The following is a 12,081-nucleotide window of genomic DNA, read 5'->3' on the forward strand; positions in this document are numbered from 1 at the left end:
TGATACGAAAATTGGTGGAGGGGCAGGTAGTGTTAAGGGAACAGGTAGGATGCAGAAGGACTTAGACAGATTAGGAGAATGGGCAAGAAAGTGACAAATGAAATACAATGTTGGAAAATGCATGGTCATGCACTTTGGTAGTAGAAATAAATGTGCTGACTATTTTCTAAACGAGGAGAAAATCCCAAAATCTGAGGTACAAAGAGACTTGGTAGTCCTTGTGCAGAACACCCTAAAGGTTAACTTGCAGGCTGAATCATTGGTGAGGAAGGCAAATACAATGTTAGCATTCATTTCAAGAGGTCTAGAATACAAGAGCAGGGATGTGATGGCTTTATAAGACACTGGTGAGACCTCACCTTGAGTATTGTGAACAGTTTTAGGCCTCTCATCTTAGAAAAGATGTGCTGGCATTGGAGAGGATCCATAGGAGGTTCGCTAGGATGATTCCAGGAATGAAAGGGTTATCATACGAGGAACGTTTGATGGCTCTGGGTCTGTACTTGCTGGAATTCAGAAGGATGAAAGGAGATCTCATGAAACCGTTCAATTGTTGAAATGCCTAGACAGAGTAGATGTGGAAAGGATGGGAGAATCTAGGACAAAAGGACATAGCCTCAGGATAAAGGAGTATCCATTCAAAACAGAGATGTGGAGAAGTTTCTTTATCCAGAGGGTGGTGAGCTTGTGGAATTTGTTGCCACATGCAGCTGTGGAGGCCAGGTCGTTGGGTGTATTTGAGGCAGAAATTGATAGGATCTTGATTGGACATGGCATCAAAGGTTATGGGAGAGGGCTGGAAAATGAGGTTAGGAAGGAGAAAAAAAAGGATCAGCCATGATTGAATGGTGGAGCAGACTCGATAGGCCAAATGGCCAATTTCTGCTCCTATGTCTTATGTTCTTATGAAGGCTGTTTCTCAGAATGGAGGCTGATGACTAGTGATAGGCTGTACAGGCTGGTGTTGGGAGCATTGTTATTCGTTACAGGGGGTTCTTGATCAATTAGGGAAGTGGGCCAAAGAGTGGAATACAGATAAGTATGAAGTGATGCATTTTAGAAAGTCAAAGCAGAATATGTGTCTAGGGCATGAGGGAGTGTGATGAAACAGAGGGATCTGGGAGTATGTGCATAGTTCATTGAAAGCAGCATCACAGATAGGCAGCGTGGTATGGAAGGCACTTAGCATGTTGGCTTTTATCAGTTAGGGCACTGAGTATATGAGTTGATACATTTAAGTTGGTTTAATTAACGTTCAGACATATGTGAATATAGGCAAATGAATCAGAATTCCTCCAGGGGCAAGGCGCAAAACACAACAGCACACTGCACTCAGCACATAGAACATAGCACAATATAGTGACAGGCTCAGAAAAACTTAGTCACAAAGAAAAGAAATAATTATTCCCACCATCCTGATGAAGGGTGTTGGCTCGAACTGTTCACTGTTTATCTTTTCTTTGTAATGCATATGGATTTCAGCAAGGCATTTGACAAGATACCCCATGCAAGGCTTATTGAGAAAATATGGAGGCATGGGATCCAAAGGGACATTGCTTTGTGGATCCAGAACTGGGTTGCCCACAGAAGGCAAAGAGTGGTTGCAGACAGGTCATATTCTGCATGGAGGGAACAGGGAACTGTTCTTGGACCCCACTCTTCGTGCTTTTTATAAATGACCTGGATGAGGAAGTGGAGGGATGGGTTAGTAAATTTGCTGATGATACAAAGATTGAGGGTGTTGTGACTGGACATCGATAGGATGCAAAACTGGGCTGAGAAGTGGCAGATGGAATTCAACCCAGATAAATGTGAGGTGGTTCATTTTGGTGTGTCAAATATGATGGCAGAATATAATATTAATGGTAAGACTTGGCAGTGTGGAGGATCAGAGGGATCTTGGGGTCCGGGTCCACAGGACACTCAAAGCTGCTGCGTAGGTTGACTCTGTGGTTAAGAAAGCTTACGGTGCATTGGCCTTCATCAAACATGGGATTGAGTTTAGGAGACGGGAGGTAATGTTGCAGCTATATAAGACCCTGGTCAGACCCCACTTGGAGTACTGTGCTCAGTTCTGGTCACCTCACTATAGGAAGGATGTGGAAACCATAGAAAGGGTGCAGAGGAGATTTACAAGGATGTTGCCTATATTGGGGAGCATGCCTTATGAGAATAGGTTGAGTGAGCTTGACCTTTTTTCCTTGGACCAACGGAGAATGAGAGGTGACCTGATTGAGGTGGCTAAGATGATGAGAGGCATTGATGGTGTGGATAGTCAGAGGCTTTTTCCCAGGGCTGAAATGGCTGGCATGAGAGGGCACAGTTTTAAGGTGCTTGGAAGTAGGTACAGAGGACATGTCAGGGGCAAATTTTTTTATGCAGAGAGTGGTGAGTGCATTGAATGGGCTGCCTGCGACGATGGTGGAGGTAGATACGATAGTGTCTTTTATGAGACTGCTGGACAAGTACATAGAGCTCAAAAAAATAGAGGGCTATGGGTAACCCTAAGTAAGGACATGTTCAGCACAGCTTTGTGGGCCGCGGGGCCTGTATCGTGTTGTAGGTTTTCTATGTTTCTCCTTAAGGCTGCCTGAACTGCTGAGTTCCTCTAGCATTTTGTTTGTGTTCCTCTGTATTTTCAGCATCTGCACAATTTCTTCATAGAAATCATGCTGACTTTGACTTATTTTATCATTAGTCTCCCAGTACCCCAAAACCTTGTCCTTAATAATGGACTCCAACATTTTCCCAACCACTGAGGTTAGGCTAACTGGCCTATAATTTCCACTCTTTTGTCTTCCTCCCTCCTTAAAGGGTAGAGTGACATCTGCAATTTTCCAGTCTTCAGGAACCATGCCAGAATCAAATGATTCTTGCTAGATCATGACCAATGCATCCATTATCTCTTTAGCAAGCTCTTTCAGGAATCTGGTCCAGGTCACCTACCCACCTTTGAGTTTGCCAAGCGCTTTTTCCTTTGTAATATCAATGGTACTCACGCCTGCTCCCTAACATTCATGGACCTCTGGCATACAGCTTATGCATTCCACAGTAAAGGCTGAAGCAAAGTACTTATTAAGTTCATCTGCCATTTCTTTGTCCCCTTTGCGTCAGCATCATTTTCAGTGGTCCAATATCAACTATCACCTCCCTTTTACTCATTAGAAAACTGAAAAAAACTTTCAGTATCCTGCTTTAGATTATCGGCTGGTTTGCCCTCATATTTAATCTTTTCTCTTCTTATTGCTTTTTTAGTTGCTCTTTGTTGGATTTTAAAAGCTTCTCTGTCATCCAACTTCCCACTCACTTTTGCTACATTACATGCCATTTTCCTTGTCTTTTATAACCATATAACCATATAACCATATAACAATTACAGCACGGAAACAGACCATCTCGGCCCTTCTAGTCCGTGCCGAACTCTTACTCTCACCTAGTCCCACCGACCTGCATTCAGCCCATAACCCTCCATTCCTTTCCTGTCCATATACCTATCCATTTTTTTTCTTAAATGATAAAATCGAACCTGCCTCAACAACTTCTACTGGAATCTCGTTCCACACAGCTACCACTCTCTGAGTAAAGAAGTTCCCCCTCATGTTACTCCTAAACTTTTGCCCTTTAACCCTCAACTCCTGTCCTCTTGTTTGAATCTCCCCCACTCTCAATGGAAAAAGCCTACCCACATCAACTCTATCTATCCCCCTTATAATTTTAAATTCCTCTATCAAGTCCCCCCCTCAACCTTCTACATTCCAAAGAATAAAGACCCAACTTGTTCAACCTTTCTCTGTAACTTAGGTGAAGAAACCCAGGTAACATTCTAGAAAACCTTCTCTGTACTCTATTTTGAAGACATCTTTTCTATAATTCGGGGACCAAAACTGTACACAATACTCTAAATTTGGCCTCACCGATGCCTTGTATAATTTCAACATTACATCCCAACTCCTATACTCAATGCTCTGATTTATAAAGGCCAGCATACCAAAAGCTTTCTCCACCACCCTATCCACATGAGATTCCACCTTCAGGGAACTATGCACCATTATTCCTAGAACCCTCTGTCCTACTGCATTCTTCAATGCCCTACCATTTACCACGTATGTCCTATTTTGATTAGTCCTACCAAAATGTAGCACCTCATTATGTAGTCTTTAATTTCCCTTGTCAGGCATGGTTGCCTTGCCCTGCCATTTGAGAACTTCTTCTGTGGGACATATTTATCCTGCACTTTGTGAACTATTCCCAGCAACTTCAGCCATCTCTGCTTGATGTCATCAGTGCCAGTATCCCCTCCAATCCACCTGTGAAAGTTCCTTTCTTATGCCTTAATTCCTTTTCTTCCCTTGTAATACTGATACATGTGAGTTGTGCTTCTCCCTCTCAAATTGCAGTAAGAATTCCATCGTATTATGATCACTGCCTCCTAAGGACTCCTTTACGTTAAGCTCCTTAATAAGATCTGGGTTATTACCCAACACCCAATCTAAGATAGCCTTTCCCCGAGTAGGCTTAAGCACAAGCTGCTCTAAAAGGCCACCTCGTAGGCATTTAACAAATTCCATCTCTCGCATCCTGACACCAACCTGCTTTTCCCAATCCCCTTGCATATTGAAGACCAGAATTACAATTGTGACATTACCCTTATTACACGCCCTTTCCAGCTCCCTTTGCAATCTCAACCCAACATCTTGGCCTATATATGATTCCCATAATGGTTTATTACCCTTGCAGTTTCTTAACTCTATCCACAAAGATTCAACATTCTCTGACCCAATGTCTCCCCTTTCTAAAGATGTAATTCTATCTCTTAGAAATAGAGCCATACCATCGTCTATGCCTTCCTGCCTGTCCTTTCAATACAAGGTACATCCTTTGATGCTAAAATCCCAACTATGACCTTCTTTCAGCCACGACTCAGTGATGCCCACTGACAAAATAATTCTTCATTAAAAAATTTCTGAAGAATTCAGGGTATATTGCTTGTATTTTCTCTCAGCCTCAAACACCTATTCCGGACATCTTTATCTGGATGCTGAGCAACGGGAAGCGTGTGGCAGTTGCTCGTGTCCCTGCACGACAGGTTCTTTACTCAGTTGTGGAAGAAGAAAATGGAAAAGACTGTGGGAAAATTCAATCCATCATTATGAAGGTAAGGACACCATCCTTTCACCAGTCAGTAGATGGCAATGCTGCCTCATGAAACACTGTGTTTCAGTTAGTTTCCAAAAGAGCCCTGCCACCTGCTGATCAGTGTTTCCCTGGAGACCATGAGAAATCTGCAAATTGTTTTTGTGTCTGCATGAGCAGATAATTCACCAGTTCCTTCGTATCACTTAATTTGTTTCAGAGTGTTTGGGTCATGAAAGTACAGGCTGTTGGACATGACGTGTATAGGCTTTGGGTCATGAGGGTACGGGCTTTGAGTCATGAGGGTTCAGGCTTTGGGTTATGAGGGTACAAGCGATGGATCATGAAGGTACGGGCTTTGGATAATGAGGTAAGGACTTTGGGTCATGAGGGTTCAGGCTTTGGGTCATGAGAGTTCAGGCTTTGGGTCATGAGGGTTCCGGCTTTGGGTCATGAGGGTACAGCTTTGGGTCATGAGGATAAGGACTTTGAGTCATGAAGGTATGGGCTATGGATCATGAGGGTAAGGACTTTGAGTCATGAAAGTATGGGCTTTGGAGCATGAAGGTACGGGCTTTGGGTAATGAGGGTTCAGGATTTGGATAATGAGGGAATGCACTTTGAGGTAAAAAAAAGGTACGGGCTTTTGGTCATGAGGGTTCAGCTTTGGGTCATGAGGGTACAGGTTTTGGGTAATGAGGGTTTTTCACTTTGGGGTAATAAGGGTACATTCTTTAGGTCATGAGGGCATGGAGTTTGGGTCATGAGGGTACAGTCTTTAGGTCATGCCGTGTTTGGGCTTTGGAACTTGAGAGTACGGGCTTTGGGTCATGAGGGTAGAGGCTATGGGTCATGAGGGTACGGGCTTTTGTGTCATGATGGTATGGGCTTTGGGTAATGATGGTATGGGCTTTGGGTATGAGAGCACAGGCCTTGGGTCATTAGTGTACAGGCACTGGGTAATGTGGGTTCAGGCTTTGGGTAATGAGGGTCTGCAGTTTGTGGTAATAAGGGTACGGACTTTCGGTCAGGGCACAATCTTTGGGTTATGCCTGGTACAGACTTTGCGTCATGAGGGTACGGGCTTTCTGTCATGAGGGTACGGGCTTTCCGTCATGGGGGTCCGGGCTTTGGGTCATGAGGGTACAGGCTTTGATTCATGAGGGTACAGGCTTTGAGGTCATGAGGGCATGGGCTTTGGGCAATGAGGGTATGGGCCATGGGTCATGAGGGTACAGACTTCAGGTCATCAGGGTACGGGCTTTGGGCAATGAGGGAATGGGCTTTGGGTCATCAGGGTTCAGGCCTAGTGTAATGAGGGTACAGGCTTTGGGTAATGAGGGTATGGGCTTTTATTCATGAAGGTACAGGTTTGGGTCATGAAGGTATGGGTTTGGGTAATGAGGGTATAGGCTTTGGCTCAAGGGTATGGGCTTTGGGTAATGAGGGTATGGGCTTTGGGTCGAGGGTACGGGCTTTGAGTGATGAAGGTACGGGTTTTGGGTCATTGGGGTGCGGGCTTTGGGTCACTGGGGTACGGGCTTTGGGTCATTGGGGTGTGGGCTTTGGGTTGTTGGGGTATGGGCTTTGGGTGATGAGGGTATGGGCTTTGAGTGATGAGGATACGGACTTTGGGTCACTGGGGTGCGGGCTTTGGGTCATTGGGGTATGGGTTTTGGGTCGTTGGGGTATGGGCTTTGGGTGATGAGGGTATGGGCTTTGGGTCATTGGGGTACAGGCTTTGGGTCATTGGGGTACGGGCTTTGGGTCACTGGGGTACGGGCTTTGGGTCATTGGGGTGTGGGCTTTGGGTCATTGAGGTACAGGCTTTGGGTAATGAGGGTATGGGCTTTGGGTCGACGGCATGGGCTTTGGGTAATGAGGGTATGGGCTTTGGGTCGACGGTATGGGCTTTGGGTGATGAGGGTACAGGCTTTGTGTCATTGGGGTACGGGCTTTGGGTGATGAGGGTATGGGCTTTGGGTCGACGGCATGGGCTTTGGGTGATGAGGGTATGGGCTTTGGGTCGACGGCATGGGCTTTGGGTGATGAGGGTATGGGCTTTGGGTCGACGGCATGGGCTTTGGGTGATGAGGGTACGGGCTTTGGGTCATGAACGTACTGGCTTTGGGTCATTGGGGTACGGGCTTTGTGTCATTGGGGTATGGGCTTTGGGTAATGAGGGCATGGGCTTTGGGTCGATGGCATGGGCTTGGGGTGATGAGGGTACAGGCATGAATGTACCGGCTTTGAGTCATTGGGTCATTGGGGTACAGGCTTTGGGTCATTGGGGTATGGGTTTTGGGTCGTTGGGGTATGGGCTTTGGGTGATGAGGGTATGGGCTTTGGGTCATTGGGGTACAGGCTTTGGGTCATTGGGGTACGGGCTTTGGGTCACTGGGGTACGGGCTTTGGGTCATTGGGGTACAGGCTTTGGGTAATGAGGGTATGGGCTTTGGGTCGACGGCATGGGCTTTGGGTAATGAGGGTATGGGCTTTGGGTCGACGGCATGGGCTTTGGGTAATGAGGGTATGGGCTTTGGGTCGACGGTATGGGCTTTGGGTGATGAGGGTACGGGCTTTGGGTCATGAACGTACTGGCTTTGTGTCATTGGGGTACGGGCTTTGGGTAATGAGGGCATGGGCTTTGGGTCGATGGCATGGGCTTGGGGTGATGAGGGTACAGGCATGAATGTACCGGCTTTGAGTCATTGGGTCATTGGGGTACAGGCTTTGGGTCATTGGGGTATGGGTTTTGGGTCATGAACGTACCAGCTTTGGGTCATTGGGGTGTGGGCCATGGACAGACTTTGGACTTAGATCCTTCACTTCAACCAAGTCATACCTAAAAGAAGTCCAAAAGATCAGTTGTTCAGAGAAGAATGTGAAAGGCAATAGAAAGGTATTGAAAATAAAACAAATTCCAATTAGTTGATTAAGATAATTAAAAATATATTTGTGGTGAGGCCTCCCTGTTGACAATTGTTGACAATTTATGTCAGTTGTTTCAGTAAATAATGTATATTTCCTTCCATTTCAGTGTGTCATTCCATTGTAGACCATAAGACCATAAGATATAGGAGCAGAATTAGGCCATCTGGCCCATTGAGTCTGCTCCGCCATTCAACCATGGATGATCCTTTTTTTTTTATCTCCTCCTCAACCCCAGTTGCTGGCCTTCTCCTCTTAACCTTTGATGCCATGTCCAATCAAGAACCTATCATTTTCTGCCTTAACTGCACCCAACGACCTGGCCTCCACAGCTGCATGTGGCAACAAATTCCACAAATTCACCACCCTTTGTCGAAAGAAATTTCTCCGCATTTCTGTCTTGAAAGGGCACCCCTCTATCCTGAGGCTGTGCCCTCTTGTCCTAGACTCTCCCAGCGTGGGAAACATCCTTTCCACATCTACTCTGTCTAAGCTTTCAATATACGAAAGGTTTCAATAGAATACCTCCTCATCCTTCTAAATTTCAACAAGTACAGACCCAGAGCCATCAAACGTTCCTCATATGATAACACTTTCATTCTTGGAATCAACCTTGTGAAACTCCTTTGGACACTCTCCAGTGCCAGCACATCTTTTCTAAGATGAGGGGCCCAAAAGTGATCACAATACTCAGGGTGAGGCCTCACCAGTGCCTTACAAAGCCTCAGCATCACATCCTTGCTCTCGTATTCTAGACCTCTTGAAACGAATGCTAACATGATATTTGTCTTCCTCACCACTGACTTAACCTACAAGTTAACCTTCAGGGAGTTTCGCACAAGGACTCCCAAGTCTCTCTGCATCAAAGATTCCTGGATTTTCTCCATGTTTAGAAAATAGTCCACACATTTATTTCTACGATCAAAGTGCATGACTATGCATTTTCCAACATTGTATTTCATTTGCCACTTTCTTGTTCATTCTCCTAATCTGTCTAAGTCCTTCTGCATCCTACCTGTTCCCTTAACACAACCTGCCCCTCCACCAATCTTCATGTCATCTGCAAACTTGGTAACAAAACCATCTATTCCATCAACTAAATCATTTATATACAGCATAGAAAGAAGTGGTTCCAACACAGACCCCTGCGGAACACCACTAGTCACTGGCAGCCAACCAGGAAAGGATCCTGTTATTCCCACTTGGTGCCTCCTGCCAATCAGCCAGTGCTCTAACCATGTTAGTAACTTTTCTGTAATACCATGGGCTCTTAACTTGGTAAGCAGCCTCATGTGTGGCATCTTGTCAAAGGCCTTCTAACCGTCCAAACATCCTTCCTCCTTTCTTAAAGAGTGGAGTAACATTTGCAATTTTCCAGTACTCTGGCGCCATGCTAGAGTCATAGAAACATAGAAACATAAAAAAATATACAGCACAATACCGGCCCTTCAGCCCACAAAGCTGTGCCAAACATGTTCCTACCTTAGAACTACCTAGGCTTTACCCATAGCCCTCTATTTTTCTAAGCTCCATGTATCCATCCAGGACTCTATTAAAACACCCTATCGTTTCTGCCTCCACCACCGTGGTGGGCAGCCCATTTCACGCACTCATGACTCTCTGCATAAAAAACATACCCCTGACATCTCCTCTGTACCTACTTCCAAGCACCTTAAAACTGTGCCCTCTCGTGCTAGCCATTTCAACCCTGGGGAAAAGCCTCTGACTATCCACATGATCAATAACTCCCATTATCTTGTACACCTCTATCAGGTCACCACTCATCCTCCGTCGCCCCAAGAAGGAAAAGGCTGAGTTCACTCAACCTATTCTCATAAGGCATGCTCCCCAATCCAGGCAACATCCTTGTAAATCTCCTCTGCACGCTTTCTATGGTTTCCATGTCCTTCCTGTAGTGAGGTGACCAGAATTGAACACAGTACTCCAAGCGGGGTCTGACCAGGGTCCTATGTAGCTGTAACATTACCTCTTGGCTCTTAAACTCAATCCCACGATTGATGAAGGCCAATGCACCATATGCCTTCTTAACCCCAGAGTCAACCTGCGTAGCTGCTTTGAGCGTCCTATGGACTTGGACCCCAAGAACCCTCTGATCCTCCACACTGCCAAGAGTCTTACCATTAATGCTATATTCTGCCGTCATACTTGACCTACCGAAGTTAACCACCTCACACCTGTCTGGGTTGAACTCCATCTGCCACTTTTCAGCCCAGTTTTGCATCCTATCAATGTCCAGCTGTAACCTCTGACAGCCCTCCACACTATCCACAACACCTCCAACCTTTGTGTCATCAGCAAATTTACTAACCCATTCCTCCACTTCCTCATCCAGGTCATTTATAAAAATCACGAACAGTAGGGAGTCCCAGAAGAGATCCCTGAGGCACACCACTGATCACCGGCCTCCATGCAGAATATGACCCATCTACAAGCACTCTTTGCCTTCTGTGGGCAAGCCAGTTCTGGATCCACAAAGCAATGTCCCCTTGGATCCCATGCCTCCATATTTTCTCAATAAACCTTGCATGGGGTACCTTATCAAATGCCTTGCTGAAATCCATATACACTACACCTACTGCTCTACCTTCATCAATGTGTTTAGTCACATCCTTAAAAAATTCAATCAGGCTTGTAAGGCACAACCTGCCTTTGCCAAAACCATGCTGACTATTCCTAATCATATTATGCCTCCCCAAATGTTCATAAATCCTGCCTCTTAGGATCTTCTCCATCAACTTGCCAACCACTGAAGACTCACTTGCCTATAATTTCCTGGGCTATCCCTACTCCCTTTCTTGAATACAAGAACAACATCCACAAACCTCCAATCCTCCGGAACCTCTCCTGTCCTCATTGATGATGCAAAGATCATTGCCAGAGGTTCAGCAATCTCCTCCCTTGCTTCCCACAGTAGTCTGGGGTACATCCCATCCAGTCCCGGTGACTTATCCAACTTGACGCTTTCCAAAAGCTCCAGCACTTCTTCTTCCTTAATATCTACATTCTCAACCTCTTCAGTCCACTGCAAGTCATCCCTACAATCGGGAAGGTCCTTTTCCATAGCGAATACTGAAGCAAAGTATTCATTGAGTACCTCCACTATTTCCTCCAATTCCATACACACTTTTCCACTGTCACACTTGATTGATCCTATTCTCTCACGTCTTATCCTCTTGCTCTTCACATACTTGTAGAATTCCTTGGGGTTTTCCTTGATCCTGTCAGCCAAGGCCTTCTCATGGCCCCTTCTGGCTCTCCTAATTTCATTCTTAAGCTCTTTCCTGCTAGCCTTATAATCTTCTAGATTCCTATCATTACCTAGTTTTTTGAACTTCTGGTAAGCTCTTCTTTTCTTCTTGACTAGATTTACAACAGCTTTGTACACCACGGTTCCTGTACCCTACCATCCTTTCCATGTCTCATTGGGACATACCTATTCAGGACCCCACGCAAATATCCCCTGAGTATTTGCTACATTTTTCCGTACGTTGCCCTGAGAACATCTGTTTCCAATTTATGCTTCCAAGTTCCTGCCTGATAGCCTCATATTTCCCCTTACTACAATTAAATGTTTCCCTAAAGTGCCTGTTCCTATCCCTCTCCAATGCTATTGTAAATCCAATGATTTTTGAACGATCATTTCTAATGCCACCACAATCTCTAATGCTACCTCTTTCAGAACCCTAGGGTGCAGTTCCTCTGGTCCAGGTGACTTATGTAGCTTTAGGTCTTTCAGCTTTTTGAGCATCTTCTCTCTTGTAATAGTAACTGCACCCACTTATCTTCCTTCACACACTACAACATCAGGTATACTGCTACTGTCTCCTACAGTGTAGACTGTCACAAAATACTCATTTAGTTTATCAGCCATCTCCTTGTCTCCCGTTATTATTTTTCCTGCCTCATTTTCTAGCAGTCCTATATCCACTCTCATTTCTCTTTTATTTTTAACATACTTGAAAAAAGTTTTACTATCCACTTTGATATTATTTGCTA

General features: G+C 45.2%; 1 protein-coding gene across 4 annotated transcripts in view; it reads left to right on the forward strand.

Annotated features, from left to right (window-relative positions):
- Nucleotides 1–12,081, forward strand: part of fer1l4 (fer-1 like family member 4) — a 353,096-nt gene that overhangs the window by 156,698 nt on the left and 184,317 nt on the right. For all 4 annotated transcript variants that reach the window (XM_072244965.1, XM_072244971.1, XM_072244979.1 and 1 more), the window contains exon 22: nt 5,003–5,155. In XM_072244965.1, the coding sequence (XP_072101066.1) occupies nt 5,003–5,155 (153 nt within the window). The remainder of the gene's footprint in view (nt 1–5,002; nt 5,156–12,081) is intronic.

This window comes from Mobula birostris, chromosome 2 (genome assembly GCF_030028105.1).
Source record: "Mobula birostris isolate sMobBir1 chromosome 2, sMobBir1.hap1, whole genome shotgun sequence".
Taxonomy (NCBI): domain Eukaryota; kingdom Metazoa; phylum Chordata; class Chondrichthyes; order Myliobatiformes; family Myliobatidae; genus Mobula; species Mobula birostris.